General features: G+C 43.5%; 3 protein-coding genes across 5 annotated transcripts; 2 read left to right on the top strand and 1 right to left on the bottom strand.

Moving 5' to 3' along the window:
* Nucleotides 1–3,063: 3,063 nt before the first annotated feature.
* LOC117579900 (12 kDa FK506-binding protein) lies at nt 3,064–3,947 on the top strand. The gene is made up of 3 exons (XM_034266039.1): nt 3,064–3,163; nt 3,315–3,385; nt 3,443–3,947. Exons 1-3 carry the CDS (start codon nt 3,127–3,129, stop codon nt 3,659–3,661), a joined length of 327 nt encoding a protein of 108 aa, XP_034121930.1. The 5' UTR covers nt 3,064–3,126; the 3' UTR covers nt 3,662–3,947.
* Nucleotides 3,912–4,845, bottom strand: LOC117579888. The gene has a single exon (XM_034266027.1). It carries the CDS (start codon nt 4,749–4,751, stop codon nt 3,957–3,959), a length of 795 nt encoding a protein of 264 aa, XP_034121918.1. The 5' UTR covers nt 4,752–4,845; the 3' UTR covers nt 3,912–3,956.
* A 502-nt stretch (nt 4,846–5,347) lies between these two features.
* LOC117579873 (protein unzipped) lies at nt 5,348–27,426 on the top strand. 3 transcript variants are annotated; one of them, XM_034265997.1, is made up of 5 exons: nt 5,348–5,510; nt 5,996–6,067; nt 24,618–25,409; nt 25,484–25,833; nt 25,889–27,426. In XM_034265997.1, exons 3-5 carry the CDS (start codon nt 24,656–24,658, stop codon nt 26,291–26,293), a joined length of 1,509 nt encoding a protein of 502 aa, XP_034121888.1. In that variant the 5' UTR covers nt 5,348–5,510; nt 5,996–6,067; nt 24,618–24,655; the 3' UTR covers nt 26,294–27,426. The 3 variants fall into 3 exon arrangements, with proteins under 3 accessions (XP_034121888.1, XP_034121907.1, XP_034121897.1); XM_034266016.1 differs by having other exon boundaries at nt 5,996–6,069; nt 24,635–25,409; XM_034266006.1 differs by having other exon boundaries at nt 5,348–5,527.
* The last annotated feature ends 533 nt before the right edge of the window (nt 27,427–27,959 follow it).

Genomic DNA, 27,959 nt, shown 5'->3' with positions numbered 1-27,959 from the left:
TTCCTGGAGGCAGCCAGCTTCATCCTATTTTCATAGAAATTCCGGAGTGTAAGGAGAATCCAAGTTCTTTCTTTCTAAGAATAGACTGATTCGAAGGCTAACAGGTGCTACGCCATCAGGAGACATTTCAAGCATCACAGAAAGCTTCACAAACAACATTAGGGCCTCCACCTACTCCTTGAGCAACAATAGATGCCCCAAGACTTGGTGGAATCCAGAATTGCAACTGTTGTACTTTAAATATACCGAATCACAGATCCAGGCACAGAGAGCTCCAAGTCTGACAAGCTACATAAAAGCGGTTAACCTGAAAGTAGAATGGAAGAAGGCAGTAATACTTAGGTACGAGGTACCTAATCAAAAGCCAAACTCAAGGAAAGCCTTGCTTTTCTAGTACTTTAATGATCCCGTAAATTCCAGCCTTAATGCAGAATGTTCCTTGACTTACCTTGAGTTTCTTAAAAGCCAAGTCTCTGTGTTGGCGAAAGTTCATACCTTCTCTGTCAAGCCAGCTTCACCAAACATCGATCCCTTTAACTTAAGTGACTTGTCTGCTGTTCTCAATAGGGGCAGAAACACTGCAGGAGGATTACATATGACATGATAAGAGCCCGCAGGAGCCCAGTACTGATTAATCTTTTACAGAATGTCGAGTCCCTGATCAATGGCGTACAATCAAAGTCATTGCCATCCCAAAGAGGGGTAAGGATCTCCATATCTATCAAAACTATCGACCTATCTCCCTCATCTCGGTATTGGCTAAAACTCTCAATCTTATGATCAAGAGTGGACTAGATATGTTCTTAGAAAAACGTAACACCATGCCCAGACGATCTTATGCCTACCAAAAGGGTAAATCAGCAGCCATGTGCATAAATGATCTCATCAATACCATGGCCTGTGAGAAGAAAAGGGGAAAATTCGTTGCAATTGTAGTAGTAGACATTGATAATGCATATAACTGCGTTAGTCTTCAAACTCTAGAAATGCTAATGGATTATGAACACATTCCCACTTAACATACTGACTGGATTGTCAATTTCTTTTCGTCTAGATTCCTAAAACTGGGTAACTTTAGTAAAGAAATCAATTGTGGGTTGCCTCAAGGCTCCTGTCTCTCACCGCTACTTTTCAATCTGTACACCAAAAGAATGCATCAAATTTCACATAGGTCCATTATTCAATTTGCTGATGACTTTGCCATCATCTCAACAGGTAACAACATAAATGATGCTGGCAAAAACTTACAGGCAAAGATCAACGACTTTCACCTTCTCTGTCAAGATCTAGGACTTAATTTCAACCCCAGCAAATCCTCAGTTATGTTTTGCAGTAGAGGAAGACGTGATAACATCGCAGTTACATGCAATAATATCACTTTCCCAATAAGGCAGTCAATTACCTTCCTAGGCAGGGCCATTAGTGCCAACATGTCAGACAAACTGCACATTGCAAAAACCAGGGACAAATCAGACAAAAGTGAGCTTTTGTTGCATGCTGTAACTACCATCAAAGCGGGACTCAAACCCAAGGTTTCGTCGAACATCCTCAAATCCTTCATCAGATCTCAGCAGGAACATGCCATTGCTAGTTTTTCGAATCTAAACATTACCAACACCAAGTCTCTTAACAATGCACAGACGGACTGCCTTCGCCGTTGCGTGGGTGTGCCTCCAAAAACATCGACGCATCTGATCTTTGCTCTGGCTGGTATTGTACCTCCCAAACACAGAGCTAAAATTCTCACAGTCAGAGAACTACTGAAAGTAAAGTCTCTAAACCCGACCTTGATGTTATTAAATCCACTGCTAAGACTGCCTACACAGCTGTGTACCAAGAATATAGTGATCTTTTCGACAATTATAATGAAGCCAAGAAGTACAAACATAGTCCCAAAGCCTTAATTTGTCTGTCAGTCTTTGACAGGAAAAATACTGACATCTCAAACGAAGAATGCAATGCGATATATCAAGCTAAGCTTGAAGAATGGGTGTCAGGTGGATGGAACATTCTTTCCACTGATGCATCCATCAATGGTGATAGGACAGGCATAGGTATCTTAGATTACCCTAATAACTTTAGCTATATGTTCAGGACTGAAAATAATTCCTCATCTGTGTTTGCAGAGCTTATAGGTATATTAACGGCAGTTAAGATATCTAATATAAAAAGATACAGTAGAACTATAATTCTCTGTGATAGTCAAGGCGCCTTAAAGGCTCTGAAGATAAATGAATCAAATTCATACTTAACAGACGAAATCCACCTCAACATGGACAATTCCTACGCGAGCAACTTTATTGTGCATTGGATACCCGGTCACAAGAACATTGCCATTAATGAAAAGACTGATATCCTAGCCAAATCAGCCACTAATGTAGGCAAACTATTTAATTTACCCCTTACATTCGATGAAGTAAGACAGTTCAGACGGATTGGAACAATGAGTACAAGGAAATATCAAAAACCAAAGGAATTTATTTTGCGTAAATTTACAATGAAATTCCAGTCAAACCATGGCACTGGACTCTCGACAGGAGTGCAAAAAACATAAAGGTCATAAATAGACTGTTGATTAATCGAACCTATGATAATGTTTTAAAATATAAATATAATATAAATATAAAATATAAAATTTTTCATCGCTTTAAAGATCTTAAGGAGCTGTTGCTCACAAAGCAGCCTCTTTTTTTTAGAGAATAGGCCAAATTTATTAATGAGGCTAATTTGGAGTTGTAACTCGGTACCAACGGAAGTCGCCTTGAGGAGCAACCTTCTGTTGTTCCTACTTTCTGAGGCAACCTTCTGTTGCAATACACATCTACACCTACACATACACATCAATCCATTTCACTACTATATATTTTGTTAAACTCTTACACACGACCACACTTTAAAGTAAGCTTCATATTGTTTAAATTATAAGAATATGCCAATGCAACACCATGCATGGTCTCATTAACAACCATCGATAGTCAAGAAAATATCTACAGCCCCATCATCGAGCTGAAGTACCTGGTCAATGAGGACTCATCGTCGTGCGATTAAATACCAAAAAAAAACCAAAAAAAGAAACGTGCTACTTTTTCTGAGGTTGCGATTTTTCGGTGAAAAAAAATAGTGAAAATGGGCGTACAAGTTGTTCCAATTGCTCCCGGTGATGGTAAGATAAATATGCAATTAAAATTTATGCAACAGCTTCTGGCGGCCTCGTCAAGCATAACCTAGGAAATGCTGGGTACATGCCTCGGAAAATTACTTGAGCGTTGCCTATATCCATCTCGCTCACTCGCATCCATTTTATATCTTTGCAGGCAGCACATTCCCCAAGAACGGCCAAAAAGTCGTCGTGCACTACACTGGAACCTTGGACGATGGCACCAAGGTACGCTCCTGCATTGAAGTAATGAAAATGAAAATCTTTTAATAAAATCTCCTTTAGTTTGATTCGTCCCGGGACCGCAACAAGCCTTTCAAGTTCACCATCGGCAAGGGCGAAGTCATCCGCGGTTGGGACGAGGGCGTTGCTCAGTTGAGCGTTGGCCAGCGCGCCAAGCTTATCTGCTCCCCGGACTACGCTTACGGCAGCCGCGGACACCCAGGAGTCATCCCCCCCAACTCTACCCTGACTTTCGACGTTGAGTTGCTCAAGGTCGAATAAGTAGCCGGAGCGAGAGTGCATGTGTGGTGGGCGGGTGTCTGTGTGCGCACGGCCCGACTGCAAGTGGCTGTGCGTGTGTATACCATCAGAAGCACGGACAAGCGCACACACTGTTTCAATGCAATCAACACCTAGAACACAGAGCCACGGCGGCACACCACTACCAAACCAGAACAATCCAGCAGCATTTGAATTCTACTCAAAAGAAAGCAAATTAGACATAATTTAATCGAAAGGGAAACGCATCTTCTACGCATACTAAATAAACTAAACATTTATTCAAGATCATTTTCGACTATTGATTCTTATTGGAGACCAGATGCATGATCTGGTCGATTACCTCGTAGCGCTCGTGGTTATACTTTTGAGTATGCTCTTGCCAGTGGTTGCGCACACGCTTCCAGCGAGTCATGTTGGCAGATAGCAGATCGTTCCTGGCGGCCCCTTCCAGCTTCTTTGCTTGCAGCTTCTCCTCCTTGGTGTACTCCAGGCGGGGTGGGATCACTGGCAAGTCGGTGGAGCGGGCCTGTGGCATTTGAGTCAATATTTTCAACTCTCCGCTCTTTAGCCTGGCCCTAACTTCCTCGGCGTCGCTCTCGCGCTTCACGGTAGCAGTGGAACCTTCCGTGTTGTAAGTGGATACGGCAGGGTTGCGCGGCTGGTTGGCCATCCAGGCACGGCAGATCGGGTACAGAGGAGTCTTCTCATTGTATTTGGAGAGGTCCAGGCTGCGCTCGAACAAGCGCATTACATACGACTCGCTGGGAGACTTTTGATTGTTGGAGCCGCTGCCACTCTTCTTGTAGAGCGTTCGCTTCACTTTGGAGCGGTTCGGCGAGGTCGTCGCGCCCACAGTTACGGCGTTCAACTCCGGCTGCAGCTTGACCTGGTATTGGTTTACTGGCACCTGAAGCTGCTGCTGTTGCTGGATGAGCAGCTTCTTTGATGGTCGGCCGCGGATGGGCAAATCGGATTCTGTGTCGTCGTCCGCCTCCGTCACCTCCGAATTCGGTTCTTCCTTGCGGGGCTCTCGCAGCCTTAGCGAAAACTCTGCCCCTCCATTCTTTAGCAACTTCTTAGGGGACTTCATTTTCTATGGTACTTCAATTAAAGTATAGAATAACATTCACAAATTTTTGAAACAATGGTGGTTGCGAATGTGGCTGCGACGTTTTCCTATCGAAAAAAAAATACTGAAAGTAAATACTGCCCTAACGCGATGAAGGAAAATACTTCAGTGCAAAGTGAAATTACTAACAAGGTGACGTTGTCCGTTTGGGAGGACCAATAACTTATTCACCACGCTCAGAGACAAGCGCTCGGAAGGGATGGAGATAGGGTATTCCTCCCTGAAAGAGAGTCCTCGGTGGTGAAGACGTGACCTTGTAAGTAAAGTCATCTTGCTTCTGTGACTGATTTGATCATTAATCCAACGAAGGGGGCCTTTAAAATTAGTTGGATTGTATAAAATTAATTCATCAATCGGGTAAAATTATATGATGTGTTGTAAGAGTGTTAACTAGCTGGTAAAACTAAACAGAAGAAGAAAATCGTGGAGAGTTATTTAAGATTTACGGTATATTCACTGTATATTTTTAAATGACAAGGTCGATTTTGGTATATTTCTAAGGGTTAGGCAGGTATATTTGATCGGTAAATTCGCTGTCACACTGGTAAAAAACGCGAAACGAGTGGTTGGTGCTGCGCTTGTCGTCGCGATAACGAAATTTGAACAAAAAACTCGCCAAAAGTTGTATCCCTGCGCCTAAAGTTGTCCTTGCGTGTTTTTATTGAACTTTCACAGTTCATTTTCAATCAAATAAACAAATTAATGAGCCGCGTGCTATACGTAGGTTCACATTGACGGTAACATTAATAGTGGATAGGATATTTCGGGAGTGCGTAGTTTCCCTAAACCTCCAATTAAATTGCAAAAATCGTTGCGGCTTAGCAATCCATTTAATATGGTTTTTGCATTGTGACTTTAGCTAAACTTTGGCAATCAGAAAACGGTGTTGCAGCCCGACTAAAATGCTGTGATAGTGGTCGTGGATGCATCCTTGACAATGACGTCATTTGCTCGCTGACCAGTTCGCAGAACGCGCGTGTGTGTGGTGCGTGTGTGCATGTGTTTTGTAAGATGAGAGCGAAGGAGACCGTTGAACGAACTAAGGCCATGAATCGGTTGCTGCAGCACCGTTAGTTCCACATTTTCTGGCGCCACCATGTAGCTGGGAGTGATTATTCCGTCTTACGTTCCGGCTTTCTTTTGTTGTAGATATTGCATTCTGTGTTATTCCTTCCCTTTATGTGCTCTTTTTTTTTTAATTCTAGCATTTTGCAAGATTGAAAGTAACGGACAAATCGAGTTCGAATTAACGGTGTACACAGGAAATTTGTTTTCGGGTAAGTACTGAATTTCCGAGTCTGATATTTGAACTGGGTCAAAAAGCAACAAGGTGGCTGTTCCTCTTATTACGGTTACATGCTCTGAAATTTCTATATTCCTATTGTTCATGGCCTCATTTCTATAAAAAGGGAGCCTGCTATTATCTGCTTCAAATGAAATGTAATACATAGTACTATACATATGTATGTACATACATATGTATGTATGCAACGCTTTTAACCCTAGTGTTACGGGGGTGGGATAATGAATTTTTAACGTGTGCTAAGAACCGCAGGCCAGAAGCGTCTGGCAGGAATGGCTGGTTCTGGCGCCAGTAAAAATGTAAAACTCACATAATTTAAACTTCAACATCTTCAAAGGAGCCAGGCATTGGGATAGTACGGGTAGTATTCCGAGTGTGCAAATTTTAGTTCCCGTCTGCAGAGCGCTCCCTCCATTTCATGCAGATGCAGCACCAAATTGTTGTGGGTTTTTATTTTGGGAGGCTGTAATTAATGAAACGGCAGACAAGCAGCAGACTGAACATCAGCGACAACAACACGAAGTTTTGCTTCCAACTGGCTAGTCCTGTGCGGTGCCCCCAAAGGAATACAGGGCAACCTAATCAAAGGCTTTTATTGCACCATCGAATAGCCAGAGAACTGTTGCCTCGAGTGTATGTGGGTGCTTAGGCTGGCGAAGAATTGTTATTGGGCCAGGAGGAGGCCGGAAATCCGGGCACAGACAATATTCCTGCTCCTGTTGTCTCGTGACAGGGCACGTTCGACCTAATAAGCATGTGGAGGGGGTTCCGACGGTTGCCCTGTACGGACGGCATGGCACTTATGACTGTATCTACGATTCCGAACCCAGCACCATCGAGAGCTTCCGTGTGACTATCCTCAAGCTGTGTAAAGGGGGATGAATTAATTTTCAAAGATAATTAAATTGAATGGACTGCAAATATGGTTGAGTTTCTGCCACCTCTGCGAGTATGAAACTGTTGGGAAATCCCTTATTCTGACGCTGACTAAAACTGACGTTTTCTACAGATATTTGACTTAAGAGAGAATAGACTTTAACTGTTTATAGATAAGTAGTAAAGATTCCTTCCCTTGCTTCTTTCCTTGCTACCTAGGCTCCTGGCAGGTAACCAGCGACATCGCCAAAGTAACAGGGAAGTCAGCCGCTAGACTATTGCCGCCCGTGTCTCTCCCGGCGCTGTGCGCTTTCGAACCTGTTTTATTTATTTGATTTGCCTAGCGATTACTCTTACCCTCACTCCATTTGCCGTTTCTTGTCATTCAATGTTACAACTCCAGTGCTCTTTTATCCCATATTTTCTTATTTTTTGAAGAAAAGTTTATGGTGTTTGATGATATATTGTTCGTGTTGCTTGAGAACTAAGTGTTTTGGTCTGATTCCTGGTCTGATGTACATATGGTTTTTCCCACCTCATCAACACAATCATTTCAATGACAAAATTATCGTCGCGATTGGGAATTTAATTGGGGACATCTGGGATACATTTATTCAAAATTGTATTTCATTTGAGGTCGGAATTGCGAATTTGGTTCATCTGCATATGTTTTTGCAGGGAATTTCTTCAGACTCTATGTACATACATATATATATGAAATATATGTAGCCAAGTGAGCCCTTTGGAAGAGCGGGTGGCATTAGAATGGCGCCAAGTTGCTGTTAGGTTGGCTATCGCTTTCTCCTTGTCAGCGCCAAAAGAGGGCGAAACTGATGGGCTATTTGTGCCACGCAAACAGCTGGGCCAGAGGCAAAGGACACTCGCACGAACAACAAACAAATGCTCACGGAGCAGGAGCAGGTCGAACGCGGAGAGAGGCAGTTGTCTGCGCAGGAAAGGGATCATAAATATGGGCAGAGCGTGAATAAAGAACAAATACAATTGAACAGAAGTTCAAAGTGAATTCGGTTTTATATCGCTGCTCATACAAAATCTGTCCCGAATCCTTATGAAGGCCGTGTGATGCGCGATGAGTCATCCTCTGGCACGCATAACATCTATTCCGTTGTCAGTTCTTTATGGACCCAGAAAGGAGTCCGGCCACCCGGGGGAACATCGTAAACTTCCCATTGTGCGCTATTCGTTGATTATGGAATTTTATTCGCTGCTCAATTAACTCTTGTCAAGCACGCGATGGCCCACATAGCCAGCCCGCCAGTCGCGTTTTGGGAGATGTATCCAAAACAGTCCGATTTTAGATTGCGGTAGGTTGGTTTTCCTTCTGGCCTCTAAATGGCTACGGTTGACGTCCGCTTTGACACCTGGTCTGCCTCCTTCTCCCCATCCGAAATGTGCAATTGAAGATCTTCAAGTACGTGGAACACACTACCGAATATAAAATCGATGTGGGCTCCACTTGGACGGACACGTCCGGCATTTGCGGTCATGCACTCCATTGTCAAAGGTCAATTTCATTGGCTTTGATAAGTTGCGGGTTGGTTTTTCTAGGTATTTTCTAGGGAAATAGAAAATGAAAGGAGGATTAAAAAATATTCATCATAGAGATCCTTTTTGTTTCGCCTTCTTAAACTATATCGAGATTTACAGTATGCAGAATGTTGCCTATTTTGCCTGCATCTTGCATATAACCTCCCATAATGACGTACGCCTTCCCCTCTTTACCGTCTTCCACTCTGTCGGAATAAGGTTTAATTGAATTTATGCACAAACATATACTCTCATGGGCAGTTGAAAAGGGGGCTTGTGATGTCATCAAATCGAAGATTTAGTATAATGACAGAGGCAGTGTGTGAGGGACCTTGCGTCGCTCTGATCGTGACTCACTCATTGATTGCTGTGACTTGCTCACACGGGTATGTAAAGTGGGCTGACTTTGCCTCCTTTTATGGCGTTACTCTTGAGCTGGGGCATATTGATTGAATTAGATTGATGGCTGTTGAAGGATGATTGGATAGGAAGGAATATAATCTGTAATCTTTGTAATCTCCCCAATCTGTCCTAAGATTTTGGTATGGAAGCACAACGGAAGCAACTTAAACCCTTCAAAGCCCTTTATTTCAGAATGATGGCAAGCAGGGTCGGTTAATCAGGGCTAACTTCTGAATTCCTAGCGATACCATTGAGATAATCCAACTCGATGTCAGGACTGGGACCAGACCCAGACAAACTAGAGCGAGCGGCAGACAAACAGCACGTGATTTCAACAGAATAAGTGGATTCCGTGAACGAATCACGTTTTCTGGCATTTGTACTCTATGCCGAGGAGGAGGCCTCTCTCACCTCTGGCAATCCTGCTCCTGCCTTGCATTGGAACGGGACTGGCGTGTTCTTCTTCTATAGAGATTTAGCTTTAGGTGAGGATGGGGATGACGATGACGCGTCGAGACAAGTTCGCAAAAAAAGCAAGAGAAAATATAAGAGATATGAGAGGAGATGCCTGCAAGCCAACTAAAGGCAGCTGCTTCTCCTGGTGGCATTGTCCTCTGATGCTGTCCTTGCATAGAGAGAGTGAGATAGAGATAAAGAAAGATAGAGAGGGGTGGTTTGGCTCAATTATGTATGTTGCAGTGCTGTGCGGTGTCGTCCCCGCTTACAGCATTTACACGTCCTCGTCCTGCGTCCTTCTGTATGTACGTCCGTCCGTCCTTCGTTTGTTTCCACTCACAGAAATGTTGGCTTCTCTTTTTCGGTCTGTAAGCGACGCAGGAGCTGATGATGTGCGCATATCAAATCCCGTAGACAGGGTTGGCACTGGCATTTATTTCGTTATTTATTTTCTATTTCGTTCTCTATTACGCCTCTGTCCTCTGCCCTTTGCTGCTCACTCTGTTTCTGCTGGCTCTCTGCCCCTCTGTTGTGTTCACCCGTTCGTTGCTGTTTTGTTTTGTGCTCGTGACTTACAACGATGCGCTGAGTCCTTTGCTGCCACAATGGCGGTCAAAATATTGGAAGCCTGCGTCTAAGTCCAACGCGTTAGGCTGTTATCGTGGCATTATCCGCATCCGACTTCCTTTGGCTACATTAAATTTGTATCTGCATTTCCGGCATTGGGAAAGTGGATTATTTGCCAAGCGGCCAAGCGGGCCCAAAATATAATTATTCGTATGACTACCAATGCCACAAATGGTGCATCCAGAACCAGCAACAACCGCAATACAGCTCCGCAGTCGCCATTTGTCATAACACGTCCCACTCGCGTTTTCCGCTCCGTTTCGGATTGTTATCCAGATTCCTATATTGGTGTTAGCGCACCGGTTGGTGTCCCGCCGAGCGGCGCCCGCAGCCAATTATTTCACATTTCTGTACATAAACAAACAGAAAGAAAAGGAGGAGAGTAGAAATGGGCTCATAAAATAAAAATTAATTTCCACACACTTTCCGAAATTGTTATTTGCCGGGAAGTTTCTCAGCACAGTTCTGGGGACCCATATCCTGCAATTCTTCGCTCTCTGCCTGCTTTTGCCCTGCGGTGCTGGTGACCAGTAACCGAGAAACCACCCCGCAAATAAATGTCCCGTTTCCAATGCATTTATATCCATCCCCTTGTCAGTGGTTTTGGGATCCTTTGCATTTGATATGTTACTGCTGAAATTGCCGTCATTGTTGTTGGACTTATTGGCTGCGCATCGTGGGCGGCTTACCCACCTCCCAGCCCTCCTGCCATCCCCTCGGGTTCTTATTCCAGGTCGCATGGGTTGCACGGGTCGTATAGCTTGCATTAACGTACTCGACACTCTCAAACTTCCTCCAGTGTGGTGAGGAACCCTTTGTTAAAGTGCTTTGAGTTCCTTTAAAATTGTTTTTGCTGCTGCCTCTCTAGAGCGTTAACAATTATGCTTTCGAAAGACTTTAACTACCATGTTCCGGAGGGGGTGGGTGGTTGGGCGGATAGTCTGAAAGCGGTTACTGTGATCAGAAAATCCCGAAGTTTCCTATTCAACCTTTGATGAAAAGCTTAAGATCCCGAACAGCAATCCAATTTCTCAACGTATAAACCCTTTGGCTCCCCTCTTTATGGCGCTTTCAACTCTAGTCCCTTACATTGTCGTTTCCAGAATTGGAAGGGCCAACGGTTTTACCTGGATGAGAAACTGATCATTTTCTTTCAGGGGTAAATCATCAGAGCACCGCAGTAGGGAGCAGTAAAATAGGGAGCCTGCAAAATTTTACGCTAAATTAAAAAAATACAAAGGAGCAGAACACAAAGAAGGCCCCCAGTCCTCCAGTCAATATGTGTGCACAGATGTTGCCAGACTCAATCTCAGACTCCATCTCCACCTGGAGCAGACGTACGCTGCGCATTGCGGATCTTAACTCACCCAGAATCCAGAACAACAAAATCAACGATGGAGCCCCGAAGCTGTGGCAGGCAAAGAATTCGATATGCCCTGCTCCTGTCACTTCCCCATGCCGGTGTCAAATCATCTTCCAGGCTCAGCTCCCAGTCAATGCTGAATTGCATTTTTGCAGAACGACCGCAGACGGTTGCAGTAGGAATTTATAAAACCTTTGCTGGGCCACGGTACTCAAAAGCTCGATTGAAGTTCCGTCAGCTGTTGATAAGAGCTGCGTCCGCGGAAAGTCCAGCTTAAAGGTACCCGAAAGTAGCTCGAGCACACACGCCCCCCTCCAATGATCCCACTTGAACACAATCTTCGAAGCAGAAGGAAAAGGAAAGCGAACAGCCCAGCGAAAACAAAGCTCACAATAAGTTCTTGACGACGGGCGAGGAATATGTCCATGGACAATGGAAAATCAATAGACACCGGACCGGCTCTACGCAGTATGAATGGAGTCACCCCTAGGCCTCCCCTCCCGTCTTTCCACGTCCCACCCGCTTGCTTGTGTTGGCGCCATGTCATGTCGGAAAATGTCTCATGTTTCTGCAAATTAAATATATGTATGTATGTACATACATATGGATGTATTAATTTATGTATATGCAGGTTGCATAACTGCGTTGAAATTGCTATAGTAAAGTCCCGAAACCAATTTTCCATGCGTGTGCCTTCCAATTGGTGTCCATAAGTGACATGGCCCGAGTCCAGGGTTGCTCCGATGTCCGCTTCCGTAATGGCCAGGTCTTTGTTCCAGCCTAATGGAGTCGGTCACTGCAATTGTGTGTTACTGATTTATGGAAACAGCTGAAGGAATCATGGGAGACATCTAGTTGGACTGATTAAATTTGCGGTTGGCTGGGAATCAGAAACTGCAAATCAAAATATAAGTCTGATAGAATTAGTTGCCACAAGAAGATGATGAAGGGAAATCCAAGCCATCAGCCTCAATGCCTGCTTGCTTGCCTGTCTAATCAACCATTGGCATTCTGCATTCCTTAGCACAATGTCCAATGTCCAATCTTCTCGCACAGAGCCACTCCCTCGCATCATCATCATCCCACAGTTGGGCTATATATCAAGTGTTGTGTGGCACATTTCCAAGCGTCTGCTGCGGACATGGACATGGCACTGGGACTACAACTGAGATTGGGTCTACTTGGAGGTGCGGTACTGAAAGTCAGCAAAAGCTGAAGCACAGCGGGGCTCACACAGCAGTCCACACGAGTGAACGCCAGCTTCAATTAAAAAGCCGTTTATCCAAATTTTTTTTCTGCTTTCTGTGTGGACTGCAACGCAATAATTAACTTCCACTGCGAACAGTGCAAAACAAAGGTATAGCGAGCCAAGAAATCAGCAGAGCGATAAACATCTGTAATTAGACGCAGGCACAAAACCAACTAATAGCTTATTTTCCCTGTCAAGGGCTCCATCGATTTTGGAACCATCGACTACACCGAAATGAGGGTGCGTCACATATTGAATTCTTTCCTGAATTGCCTTTGGACAGACAATCCCATGGCCATCTGTTCTGCCAATCAGCTGGCAGAGCTGACCTCAACAGTTATGAACTTTTCACACCTTAAACGGCCGTCACTAGGCGTTCCTAACTCATGGACCAGCCTGAGGCCTAGGCTAGGCCAACAGTTCTTGTGGCATTTTACCGTTTACCTATTACATTATAGAATTTTATGGGCTGGCCATTAAAATATCAGCGGTTTAATAATTAATTAGAAAAATATTTTATGTCCCTGCAATTTTATGGCTAAAGTCATTCATTTGTGGATACGGGATGGACGATGGTCAGAGGGGGGAGGGAAGCAAATTAGTTAAATTTTGAACTCTGCTAAGGCTCTCTTAGTCCAGCTATGTCGAAGTTATCTTCCTGTCGGCCAGATTCCAATTTGGTGCATGTATCGTGCCATTCGAGCACACAATTGCACTCCCGCTCCCACTGTCCCACTTCCTTACTCTGGTGTAAGCCTCAATTTCCTTTTGGCGGCTTTTTTGTTTCAACAGACTTTACGGAATCCCCACGTGCAACGAAGATTACGCTCGTTGACTCTAAGCAGCAAGCGGCAAACTGGTTTCATTTTACCTCTTGACCATGGAAGCAACACCTTTCATACGGTTGGAAGGCCAAGAAGACAGACGCTGCAATTAGTCTGGCTCTAGTCGTGGCTAACGGTAAAGCATAGTGCTACTATTGCTGCTGCTGCAGCCGCCATTCAATTCATAACTATTAGATTGTTCTGGCCTAATCTTTAATAGCATCAAGATCGTGAGATTTGGCGTCGATAATGTCGGCTCAAGTGATAGATTACCATGTGCAGCTCTAGCTCTAAACGCTGGCCACAATACGACTTTTTACTGATGTCTGCTCGATTGCAAGATTATTGAAAATGGAAACTACACTCGAGAGCGGTGGCTGCTCGGTTGAAGGTTACCCCTTTGATCCAAACGGGTGGGAAATACATCTTTAATGGCTTTTCGGTGTTTTGGCTTTTCGGTGTTTTGGCTTTTCGTGTTATATATGCTCTGAATTCCCATCGATTTCCAGTGTTAACAATATGCTTTGTTGATCAATTGCAGAATAAATAAATGGGCTTTTTGAGTCCGCATAGCATACTGGTAAGTTGGGAAACATATTTGCCAGTTGGACACGCTATTCCTGGCACGGGCCGACTTGATATGAGTCTTTTTTATACCATGCCTTTTCGAGGCATTTGTGTGTTCCTTCCTTTGAAGTGGAGTTCCATAACTAACTGTCTGTTAATATGCCGCTGTCCAAACATAGATTATTTCGTTACGATTGCATAGATAGTTGTGGGAATATTAATTGACGACTAAATCACCTGCTCATTCCCACCATTTATGAGTATTCGCCATTTCGGGGGCCCCATTGCGGCTCCTTATCTGGAAGAATAGTACGTACCCCCTTCAAGTGAGATCTTGGATTGACAGACTTTAGCTTGCATCACTTGGTGTGTGTCAATTAGACACGACGACAACGATGACGATACGATGGACTTAAAACAACTTCATTACCATCAATCTTAATTTAAAAATCATCGAGGCTGCTTATAAATTCTGTGAGAAGAGGCGTCTCCGTTCCGGCTGCCTCCTGCAATGCCGCCTGCGCAGTTCCCGCGATGATTGACGATCCTATGCTGACTACGGCGCTGCAACTAACAAATTCTGAGTTATTGTATAGAGACCACGGCAAACAAGTCGGACTGCGGTTGGAAACATGCCTGTAATGTAGCTGAGTTCCCAAAGAATGCATCTCTATCAGTCACTGGGATATCTGTATCTGTATCTACATCTGCTTCTGCATTTGCACCCGCCTGCTTCTCTGCGTCTTGTTTGCTCGTTGCGCGAGTGTCGCGCCTTCTGCAGAGCAAATTGTGGGCAATCATTGCCAATTTACAATGCATATGCAAAACGGAGGTTTCCGACTATGGACCCTGCACTTGTCCGATAGAAGAAACTGCTTAGACATCAGCAGTGGAGCCCCGACAGTGGCTCCAGCATAGCCATTTGCAAAACAGAGTTGCTCTTAGGCACACTCCACTGCTTCTACTGCGTGGTCCCCACCACAGTTCACAGGCGAGAACCCACCTTGAACTACAAGCAACGCGTCTGTCCCTGGCTTTGGGTATGGCAGTGGTGTACGGGCTGTTTTTGTTGTTGGGGATCCGAGCTAGGAGATCAGTTTGTGCTCCGAGTTGTGGCTCTGGGGTCGTGTTGGTTCGTTCGCTTTTATTTACCTTGTCTGCGCTTCGGCGAGCACTTTCCCCACATCACCTCTCCGCCTGGCTCTCCATCCCATGCTTTCGACTTGAGGTTCGCTTATTTATTTTTCATTTTTATTTTATTTTATTTGTTTTGTCGTGTAAAAAATGTGTGTTTTGTTCGTTCGCCTTTGACGTTTATTTATTCCTGAATTTGTTTTGAGAGCTCGCCTCCGACGGCCAGAACTTTTATCTTTCATTTATGTTAATTTGTTTTGTTGTTTTTTTGTGCGAAAATAATTCAAATTGGTCAACAAAATTGTCAGGGGAAGGCGGGTCCTGCAACAGGGGCTCGGATAAGTGGAAGTGGCCAAGGAGGCCAACCAATCTATAAATTGGCGACGTCTGGTGTCTGCTTTTAATTTCGGTAATCAACTTCTGAATACGAGTAGACATTTTTGTGAGAAGGAATCAATATAAAGGGATTTCATGGAACGTAAATCATGAAGAAACTTGCCAGATTTCGAGTCAGTCAGAGGGCTGTCTAGTAGTAGCTCTGACACTCTCAACGGCAATCGAAGTGTTTGATGCTCTTCACTTAGTGGGAGTAGGTTGCGTAACTTCCATTGTGGCGAAGGAAAGGGGGCAACAAGAACGACGCTTATCGCGTTTAACGTGCCGTATCACCGCACAGAGAACTCCCTAGAATCCGCAAGAACAACGAACCAACCCACTCAACCCACGCAGAACAGAGCAGAACAGAAGCACTTCACTGAAGAAGCAGTTGCAGGCCATTAGGTGCTCGCCGGCATCTATGGGATGCGTGTCAGTGTTGTCAAACGATGTCATCAGCCATTGCCGATGCCAAACGCGGGGCGTCGGCAATTTCATTTCGTTTAATGTCAAGTGTCTGACACACATTTTTGTCCGTTTCCGCTGACTACTCGTCTACGTACATACATATGTATGTAATCGTATCTGGAATATCATCGCAGACTACCGCAGAGCAGCCATAATTAGAAATGCAGCGACTGCAGCTCTCGGGCAACCTCCTGAGCTCTGGTGGCCCGGTGCTCAGACTCAATTATATAATTACTCTGACTGACATTCTGAAATTGCAAGCAGTCGCCTACTGCGGCAGGAACTGGGAGTGGAATGCTAATAAGAACCCGTTAGTTGTCCTCTCCAATTTGTTCTGGGGCGTAGTTGGAAGGAATGCCACGAATGCAGTATAAAGAAAAGCTACCTGCCTTCGTCCAATAATATCATTCGTTGCTTGGCATGACGCTCTTACTTCAATTGTTTCCATATCTGTGTTAATCTTGCTCCACTTTGACGCACGGACTGCTCACATTACGGATTTTTCATCGTTAAACTTTGAAAGTGTTTGCATACTAATTGCATAAAAACGTTTGGGGAACAGTTGTCCGCCAGTGTTTCCTCTTCAATTAATTTACCAATCATTTCGTAGTCTTGCAATTGGGAAGGGTCTTGCTCTATCGCTACTCATTTATAGAAGATTCTTTGGAATCCGATCCCTAAATATGAGCAAAAGAATGAACACATCCAAGCATTAGCCTGACTCAGTTCCGTGTTCTGGGGAATCGAATTATTTTTGTGGACCAAAGTTTTTTCTGGTATTTGTGATTATGACTGTTTAGGAATTTGCGGGGTAGATAAAAACACTTTAATAGCATCTGACCTCATTTGACGGATATGCTCCATAAACCCCGTCCCCGACAGCATGAGCAACAGTGGCCAGAGGCACGCTTTAAACTAGCGGCAGATGTGAATTAAATTGCTAGAAATTGAAAGTGACACTGAGAGCATCGTATGAACTCAAATTCTGGCCTGCAACATAGATTCTTCTATTAAAACAAATTGCATGGCGTCCAGATCCACTCCCTTACCGCCTTTCCGCTTGACTTTACTGATTCCCGAACCTCCCATTCCGCGACTAGTGAGAACATTTGTGAACATTTTAAGGGCTTTAGTAGATTTTTGAGAGGCCAAAGAGGCAAAATCAGCCCCCCAAAAGAGACAACAAATTGCAAACGACACTTGTCTTGCGTCTTCGTCAGCTCAAGACTAAAAGGATCCAATGACAACTGTGGGAAGTGGAGCCCAAGGCCTAGGCCGGAATGTTGTATTTGAGTGCTGAGTGTTTTTCCTGAGACACCCCATAGTTTTTTAAATTTCTGGCGGTGACTTAAGAACTGTCGTTCGGTGCATACTCGGAATGGATTTGAGAATTGAAGATGTTGTGTTGCTGTTTGATTGTCAGCTAAGCCTTGAGTCTGAATTGGATATCAATAGAACGCCATGAAAACCATTTCGTATGGGATATGTTTACCCACAAGCGGAATTTGTGTCCATCAAGCAGAAATCATCATGACAGTTTGGCGTATGAGCGATATACGACGAATATTGATGGCCTGTCAAAAGTCATCTTTGAGAGCTTATCAAATACTTATAAATACGGAAGATAGGCTGCTTCTGACAAGTCTTGCGATACAGGCATAAATCGTATCACAAAGATACTACTTACGTAATAAGTGCAGCTCTGGCTCTTACTGGAGCGCATCGTCCAGGTTTATTCTGGACTTTCGCCTCCCGCACTCCCAGGCGTGCGTAACTTGATACCTTTTCGGCATGATAGCTGTCAATGAGGTGCTAAAGGTAGAGCCCTGGCATTGAAGCACTTTCGCTTCGTCTTCATGCTCCACTGCTCCTCTGCAGCCCGGAGCAAGCTCCACTCTTTGCCACAGCATACAGTTAGACGGCGTGTATGCCACAACCGCATTTATGATAAAAATGTTTTGCCTTCTCGACAGTTGCCTCCTGCCACCAAATAGCGCTTTTCTCTGGGCGTAATCTGAGAAAGCGTAAATCATTCAGGGAGCCTCAAGATGGTTTGTGGCTGCATAAACTTCCAAACAAGCATACCCCAGATGTAGATAAGGTTTTCGTCAAACTTAAAACTTGCATGCAGAGACTGTTTAACAAACTCACATCTATGTATATCTACATCGTGTTTCGTTGATATGTATAGGCTGTTTCAAATCCCATTTAAACAATTCAATATCTTAATTGAAAAATAACCGGCAGCTGTTATAGAGCTCGTTTGTAGATGATGAAAAAAAAGTGTACTAGCATTCACAAGGTCAGAGACGCTGGCGTGTAAAGATTGCCAACGATTTAAAGCTCGAAACAAAATAGAGCTCGCTCACGCAATTAATATTCTTCAGAACTTTATACAACAATGTGGCAGATACATTGTGTTCCGAAATTACAATCTTTCGTCTCCGTTTTTGCTGTACACTCCTACAATATTATGAACTTATAATGCTGACAAATGCGTTTCTGATGCCCGATGCCTGCTTATGGTTTTCGACTTAAGGCGTTTCGAGCGCATTAAAATGAGTTAAGAGTTAACTTAAAAAGTATTCGACTACGGAGCTGAGAAACAGTGGCTAGGATGACGACATCGAAATATAAATCTGGACATTCGATTAACCCAGCTGGAAGTGCAGATTTACTGAGCTTTTTGAGTGAGCACATTAATGAAGGAGTCACCTTGATAATCTTACCCTCGCACTGTGTTCATAATTTTTTGTACATAGAGTCATAGTTTTCTGGGGTATTTATTGCTCAAGCTTGTTAAGTTGAAAAATTTTATGGGAGACCTATGTATATAATGGGGCATTATAATTGTAGAGAATTGAACAGTGAAGGGCATCGGGTATCCGCGAGAGCCGATTGTTCGACTCTTCTGTGTATCCAATGCGCGAAAACCAGTTCAAGCTTAGTTTTTCGTGGCTCTCTTGTTTTGGCGGTAACAATTTTGGACTAGCACGTGGCTGGCCTCTAGAACGACCCGCAGAACCGGTTTTCTGTTTGTTTTTGCTGCCTGACTGCCCCACGTTCGATGATGACGTAGACCGCTGAACTCTCGGAACACATGTGGCCAGCTCTTAAACGGCCCATGACCAATTGGGGGATACTTCGCAATCATAGAGTGGGGTCAATGTTTCTGCGGCGACCGATGAGGAGAGAGCAGTAGTCGAAAGAGTAGAAACCGTTCAGCAGGCCACTGTAGGAGTCTGTATGGAAAATCTCTTATTAAATTATTGAATTCAATTAGTTATTGTTCAAGAGCTTTGAGTGCTTTTATCTATTGCTTGACTCATTCTCGTCGCGTCTTTTCGTGCATAATTAAAAAGCAATTATAATGAAATATTGTCAGATGTCTAGTACCAGATGGCACCCTCCCCCAGTTTGGCCTTGTGCAGATTGTTTTACTTGAGTGGCTTCCCAGATGTTCTCCACAGGCTCCTGAACCCCAACATCTATCTGTAACGTCACCTCTTAATATCTGTTGCAAAATGCTAAAATTGTAATGGAAATATGTGAATCGGAACTCCACCAACACTTAAGAAAATATAGAATATACATTACATTAAATGTTTTCAGCTGCTCACATTTTTTTGTAATATTTGTTGCAAAATGAGATCCGGTAGCATGTGACATGTAATCAGCAAAACTCAAGAGAAGTTCTAATAGACGTCTCTAAGTCTCTTTCCGTTCTGGGATGCCAATCCACTCTTAAACCTTCCTATTTTGATCTGTGCTGTGTGCAGTCACACTTCACTCAAGGTTATATTTTCACTTCGAAGCTGGTCGTAACGTCAATTGACAAGTGCATGATAGTAGGAAGAAGATGAGTTTCGTTTCACATTGTGTGCGTGCCCTTTGCTACTCGCATTTCCCTTCCTGTGTGGGACACGCTCTGCCGTCTGCATCAAAATGCAATGAACTAGTGTCATAGTGACAATGGAAACAAAAAATTCGAATTAAGATTCAAAATTTCGTGCTTTGGGAGGCTATGGAAATACTTTAACGAAGCTTTTGATATTTGAGTATATTTAAGTGAAAATAAATTACGAAATCTACGGAATCAACCCATACAAACTTGCTTTGGGACTATTAATTGACTTGGGAAGCAGCGGAACCAAAATGCCAAATTAAAATTGATGAAAAATGTATTGGGCACTACTAATTTTTTAATTAGCTCATTTGTTTGGCTAATTTCGATTTAATTAAACGTTTCTTAATGGTCGTAGTTTTCTTGCTGCGTTTCCTTAAAGCTAGTTTCCAAACTGTATGAATTGCCGATGGAAAATTTATGCATTGACTCTAAGATTAGCATACAAATCAGAAAAACTTGATGAGATTAGCATATAAAACTTGATATCCCTTGATAGCAAGGGAGATTTGATCCAGTTTTAAAGAAATTAACCAAAATATCAAATGAAAACCTGCCGTGAAATATGCTCTTCATCATTCAAGTAACAGCGATATTGTTCAATTTGTAGTCCTGGATTATTCACAGAAATATTCCACGCCAGCCTCGCAGGTGGTGGTAATTAATGAAATGCCGCTAACAAACCATTTAGAACACCTTCCCTGCTCGTTCTTCGACTTACGGCCTCTTTCTCCCGGCGATCGATTGATCCATTAAATAAATTGACTGTAGTGGAAACGCTTGACAAACAACGTGTGTGTTCGGGCAGGCGGCATTCGAGAGGCAAAGAGGTGCAGTGTCGAACTCTCCATTGTCACGTGCCCCTTGTGAAGTCTGCAACAAATTAAAAGGGGGCGACCAGCCGACAGTCAGCAGCCACCGTGTCAGTGGCCGGTAAACCTGAGCGGGGTGCCTCCAGACGCTCTAATTGATGCAACATGCAAATAGGCAGCCGTCGATTTGGGGTTGGGCGCTAGGGGAGTGGGAAAAGAGTATACCCAATCTGTTGTCCCAGCTGTCCAAACCCTTCAAATGCCCCGAATTGGGAGTGAGGTCAGTAGAATGTTTCAATGTTTCCAAAAAAGAAGATGACTTCTGTGCGATACAAGGTGGAAGGTGCAACAAGCGTGCAAACAGCAAATGAATATGTACATACATAATACATACGTCGTAGTCTTTGCCGGAACACGTGTTTTAGGCTACTACTTAAGTCTAGTTGCCTTTGCGCTGGAGTTACTTTAATTTAGTTAGCAACTGATTCTGAAATGCAGTAGCACCAGCATAGTAATTTTCCTTAAATTTTCTTGTTTTTCTTTGGTTTTAACTGCACTTGCAGCAAACGTAGGACCAACCATCTCCTGCTGCAGTGCTTGCATCAGCAGTTCGCCGTGCTTGGCTGCTTAACTGATATGCTTGGCTGGGTTCTGTTTCTGAGGTTCTGTGGGTGAGGAGGGGACACTACACTTCCTATCGATGGAGTGCGAAGGAGAGCTGACACAGACTCACCTATTGGTATCGGTTTTTGTAAATGTATAATCTAGTAAGCGGTGCTATCCGGCGATATAAGCGCAATTAAGACATATTCCTGGGGCAGCTGAGCGGTTGTGACTAAGCTTTCTGCCACCTACCTAACTGAGTATTGAAAAGCGTAATTATGAGTCGTGCTGGTTATTCGCTCATTGATTGAGGAAATTCCGCCAGCCCAGTCGCACGCCATCCAAATTATCAATTAAATCGCCTGGAAAATGGTAAAAAATAACTTTAGATACCAAGACATACCGAGACCAAGACTGCGGACACACATTTTTCAACAGGCATTCCGTTCACCGGTAGCATTCAAGTTGCAAATACTTTTCAAACTAGAGCGATTGTAAACATAAGCGCTGAGGCCTGTTGTACATAATGTACATATAAAATGCAGTTAGTGGGAACTATCTCATGGTTAATTGCTTAATCGTTGTGAATCGAAGTGATTGTTTGATTGTAAGCAGTTACCCAATCAAGAGAGAGCTCCACGTACATATAGCATAGCTTCGATGATTAGCTTTTAGGCTACGCCTAGAATACGTTTGACCCCATCAATCGCGGGTCAATTAAATTCTTCTGATTGATGTTCTTTATCCCAGGATGCTATTTGTGAAGACAATGCAATTGATTTTGACCCATGAACCCAACACAATTACTCTCGTATTCAGTAAATTAACAAACTCATATTTAAACCAGTGATTTATTGCATGGATCCAAGGGTAAAAGAAAACGTTTACTATTTTTTTGCAATGGGAAATGGTATTTGAATTTCACAGCTAACATTTTCCTCAATGAGTTGAGCTTTTAATTTCCATGGAATTCGTGGCCGCACCACGTTTAGACATGCCAGGGAGCAGCCATTAAGCATTTGAATGGGTTTCTAATAGGCAATCGCAAGTGCACTGAACTCTGGCACCAGCTTGGAAGTGAGAAATCAAGTGTTTAAACGACCATAGGCCGTGCGCTGGACGCTGGATCATTGTAATATAAAAGTCATAAAGCACCATGCCAAATTGGTCTGATTGAAGAGCGGGTCGGGCCCCCATAATGGGAATGAGAACGGGAATAAGAATGTATATTGAGCAGCAACAGCAACGACAGCAATGGCGACGACATCAACAATAATTCAAAACGAAAAAAACGAACTAGCAGCTGAAACAATGGTGTGTGCAACCACATGTTGCACATATATACATATGTACATAAGCAACAGCAACAACTTGTTGCAACTATTGTGGCCATGAGGGTCAGAGTCAAAGTTCAATAAATTCCAATTAAATTGCCGCAGTCTCTCCCTCCCTTGCCTTCCGCCTCTCCATCCCGTTTCTCGAGTAGCACCCGCAGACCTGTACCGTCCTTTCACCATGCCCCATTCCGTTGCCCGTAAATCTATGAGCTAAATAAGCCAACCTTAAGTAAAAACTCAAACTCCAAAAGCAACAGACAAATTTGCAGGGCATTGGATTTAATAAAAGGCCACGTGAACTTTCACCAACTCCGGCTCAGACTTTGGCGGTGCCAGTAGCAGGGGCTCCTATCTCTCAGCTCTCAGTTACCCAGCTCCCGCCTGAAGCGAGACACTGATCTGCAGCCCGATTTTAGCACCGAAACTTCAACGTTGCTCAATTGAATTATTAAGGCATGGCGGAGAGCGAAGGGCGGTCAGGGGCGGGTACACGCTCCTTCATTGTGTAACTACGCCTGTGAACAACTTAAATAAATTATTTTCTCCTTTGCCTCCGCTTAATTTGCTGGGTCGGGTATTCGCTTTGGCTATTTTTAGCATATTTATTGCATGCTCAAGAAACAGGCCAACAATGCGGTTGCCATCACAGTCGGTCCCCAGAGGTCCATTTCAGTTTGAATCTTCAAGTTCGGTGCGTCTTTTATGATAGCTGCTTCCGGTGATGCGACTTCGAGCATTCTTCGGCAAGTGCGTCAAGTGCGGTTGTGCTCTTCTCAATATATGTATAGTGAAGTGCTTTAAAAGGGTATGATGGGGTGGGGGTGGGTAATCGCAAATTCCTCTGCAAGTTCTAGAGAAATAAAAAAATCGAAATAGGGATATAATAGATAATAAAATAATACTGACACAAAGTGTGGCAGGTATAATGCCTCGGTTTCAATGTAAGAAGCTTCGCCCATCACTCAGAGCAGGTTAAAAACGCAAGCTACCCAACCCTGGCCGATCCTTCCAGCGGCCGGTTCATACATTATTCAATTTCGACTCTTGTCACTTGAACTCTCTTCACTCACACTCTTCACTCGAAAGTTGCTTGTGACTGGCTCTTGCAACACTATCACAATTTCACAAGCACATCATTTGTCAGGGAAAACAAATGAGGTTGCATGTAACCTTATCATCTAACATCCGTTGCAGACAGTCCACTGCTCTGGGAGCGTGGGAGATGCAGGTGGAGTTGCAAAGTGTACCAGACACCTAGGGTCGAACGCTTGACGTTAGACTATAAGTTGACCATGGCAGACAAGAAAATACAATGGCTAGCAAGACGGAGACACACTGTAGTCCTGTTATGCCCTTTGTGCCCCTTTGTCCCGTGAGTCCTGCATGTCCATGTCAGGCACACAATGGCTGCTAATGAATAAACATGGCGTCCATTCACTTCCGCTGCAGTCTCCTTTCCTTCTCACAGCAGTGGAATAATAGAGTTACATTTACGCCATGTGTCAGGACGAAAGTTGAGCAAACCTGCGACAAATTTATTTAGGGTACTCTTAATGGTAACATCCCCATCCCTGTCTGAAGTGTACAAGTCTGTGACGGTGTCGGTGACACTGATGCCTTTAATGACTGCGGGTAGGGGCAGGGGAATGGCCACATGAGGCGAATAAGTTGTTCAGCACAGACACACCCACCTGGTCAAAAAAAAAACAACAGATCGCTTATGCCCCTTTAAGCTTTCGACAGGCCGCCCTCGTCAGACGTTTGCCCGCTGGGAAAATTGTGTGAAGGAAATTCCAAAGGAGACCATGAGAACTTCCGCCACGTCTGATGGCCACATCCCGGACATTTGGCTGAAGGAGATTTAAACAGAATAACAGAGTCACTAAGCCAAGTTTTCGATAGGGAGTTTAGTCAGCTTATTTTCGGAATTGGTAAAAGATACATTAATAATTTCTTGGGGTTCTTTGTTTTATTTCCAGATCTTTTTTCCCCTCTCCTAACTTGGCCACATACTGGAATGACGAAAGTCAGTGTTCACCAACAACGAAATACAATAAGCAGAATGGCCTCCAGCAAAAGTGTAACCAGCTTTGGTTTCCTTCTGGTCCTAATTCACATTTTGACACCCACTGCTGCCAATGTCCACCCAGTGCTTACACACAAGAATGCCTCCTCCCTACTGGGCCAGTTGGTCACCTCGAGCACACTGGTCTGGGAGAGCTACGATCAGAAGGATGCCACTCAGCTCTCGTTTGCAGTCGAGGGTGGAAAGTACATCACGGAGGACGAGCATTATCCGATTTATGTTTGCCGAGTGACCATCGACGGGGTCCACACCTCCGGCCACACTGAGAAGATCCTGCAGGCACACAAGTGTGTGGCGGCCCACTACAAGCACGGAAAGTACGATAACTTTGATGTTCTGATGAACAAGGGACACCTGGGCAAGGTCGGCTGGAAGCACTGGCGCAAGTTTGATGCTGGCGTCCCCGTAGGTGCTATTCGGATTGGTGACGACTCGTTCATTGGCCGCCATCGGGCCACTCATCAGCAAAGTTCGGAGGGTATTGCAACCCATTGGGGGGCAGACTTCAACCTGGGTCGCCTAGATCCGCTTGGTCTGGGAAAAATTATGGTCATTGAGAGCGATCGTGAGAAGTACTACGACGAAGGCGAAGTACTAATCGAGACGGAACCGTTCCGCTATGAACTGAGGGACATTAAGTTGGATCGCTTACGCACCGATATGCGACAGAACCTAACCGAGCTGGGTGAGTAGTTTATTAGATTCCATTTAGGTTGAGGACATCTAAGTTAGCTTCATTTTCCCCTTTTCCAATGGTAGCTACTGGTAAACTGGAGAATCTTGGCGGCAAATACAGCACAGTGGAGACAGTGATGACCTACAGTTTCGACTATATTCAGTACTGGGGATCCCATGAAGGTGTGGCGCGTGGATTGCCCACAAAAATATTCGAGAAGGACATCATTATCCCTGCGGAAATCAACTGGGCTTTGAAAACGAGCGAGAAACGATTCGAAAACAAGGCTGTTCATACCAAGCTGTGGCCAGGAACAGCCATCAATGTGACGTTGCGTGGAACCTATGTGACCCTGGAGGCGCCTTACACTGCAAAACTGTTCGCATTTTATTATGGCAGCGAAGATAGCGTTTCGCGGAAGATAAGCGCTGATGCACGTGATCGAAGCCTAGCTCAGAGTCAATTTCTAATCTATGTATATCTTACAGGTTCGCAAAAGCTACTTGAAGGAAGTAAAGCTGGAGTTCAGCCCTGTCTACTGGATTGAAAACGGTACGCTTGTTCCTACAACGACAACAACAACGACGTCCACTTCGACCACAACACATGCAACCACCACCAGCACCAACGAACCAACACCGATAAACGAGCCTCCACTGGTACATGTGAAGCATATGGGGGAGAAGCACTCTGGGCCTGATACACTGGAGAAAACATTGCACGATTCGCCGGGGAGCAATGAGGTAAACACGCACGTGGCGCCTGAGAATATGTCCTCTAATCCTGGCAAGGACGTCGCGCTGGCCGGCTTTGGTGTGAACGCAGCGGAATCGATTTCAATTAGAGGATCTGCTTTCTTGACGCTACTCCTCACGCTGTTCTTGAGTCTGTAGATGGAATTGAAATCCGGACTAAGTGTAGCGTTTAATTGTTGTTGTTGTACCTGTTGTACCCGTCTTTGAGAGTGAATGGTCAAAAGAAATGAAAAATGAGGAAAATTAAATAAGAGCAAACGAGGAAGGGACGGAGATAGACAGAGAGAGAAATATGCGTATATGAAAATTCGAAGGGATCGGGCAGCTGTTCGGGCAAATGTGGAAATGGCAAATGAAAAGCACAAGTTGATATTTTTTATAATTGTCCAAAGTCTTTTCCTTCTACAATATCCATTAAAGTGGGTACCAGAAATCCAATTTAAAATTAAAATGTATAACAAGAAACAAAACATTCCTAAACAAAATCCCTCACAAAAAGAAATGAATCAAAAGTTTAGATTGTAGATTACTCGTGTGAAGAATACTTGAAACGTTTTAAGTTGCTTTGCAAAACAGAAGGTTTTATGATTTCGAATGGCTTCACATTTATTTAGTTTGCTAAGCGGTAATCAATAAAAAGTAGGAAAAGTAATGACAAATGAATGGACAACTGTATTAGCGGGAATATTATATTATGCGTTTAATAATACGATGTATGTATAGCCATATACAGCTTAAATGTAAAACCTATGTAAAACATAAGTATATACCTACCGTGTAAGTTAATCACTCCAAATATGTATGTAAATTATTAACTATTTCCTTGAAGCGATCAACTTAAGTATGGTTTGCTCTCTGAACAGCCTTATTATTTAAGTTTATCCGAAAACTACGATCGATTCGGTTCAATTTATACCGATATACATAATTAAAATGAGGATGGATTCTATTATTTCAAATTACAATAAAAAAGCTTGTACATTTCAATAGAATGCAACTGCAATTGGGGTTTTTCTACCTTTAAAGCTAATTTGGTATTCCAATATATTCCTACGAATTCAATCTATAAAACTTTTTTCAATCCGCCAATATTAAAACTTGTTAGTTTAGTTAATTTGGAAATTCGGATGAACGCATGCACAAATTAAACCAGAAGTTTTAGCTTAATTTGAATATGTGTAGCTATCTTGTATCTCATTCGAGTAAGGCAAAAAACCTTTCCGAAACCTTAAACCGCTACTGAAGCGAAAAATAAACTATTTTTAACATAATTAATATTGCTATTTTTCAAGCTTTTCTAAGACCAATTTAATGAAAATGTACAATCAAACAAACACCTCAGTCGGTTTTATAAATAGTATTTAAAAAGATTCTAAATTCTCCTATTATATATGCAAGTCACAATCCTATTAGCCCTGCCTTTACTGTCCAGTTACAGGCACTTAGAGCAACACCTGTGCATATATATTTATTTTCACGGCGAAACCATTTATGGAAGTGAATGAAAAAAAAATCCCATTGATTAGACCCAAAAAATGATACAGAAGCTACAAAGTTCTACCAAGTTCTGAAAACTTGCTGTTCTCAGACTTATTTAAACAGATAATTATCAGCACGTTGACAATAAATTTGTATTTTATTCCGATTTTTGTTTGGACCCCTCGTCAATTTAAAATTAAATAACTTATTAGCATGTTAGAAAGCCATACAGTCTGCTGGGTTCTGTTATAATGCAAATCACGTTGAGCGGCTGTGATGTTGAATACACAACCCAGCCACCACTTTATTACACATAAATTCATTC

This window comes from Drosophila guanche, unplaced genomic scaffold, assembly GCF_900245975.1.
Source record: "Drosophila guanche unplaced genomic scaffold, DGUA_6, whole genome shotgun sequence".
NCBI lineage: Eukaryota > Metazoa > Arthropoda > Insecta > Diptera > Drosophilidae > Drosophila > Drosophila guanche.
This window is presented reverse-complemented; position numbering and strand designations above follow the sequence as displayed.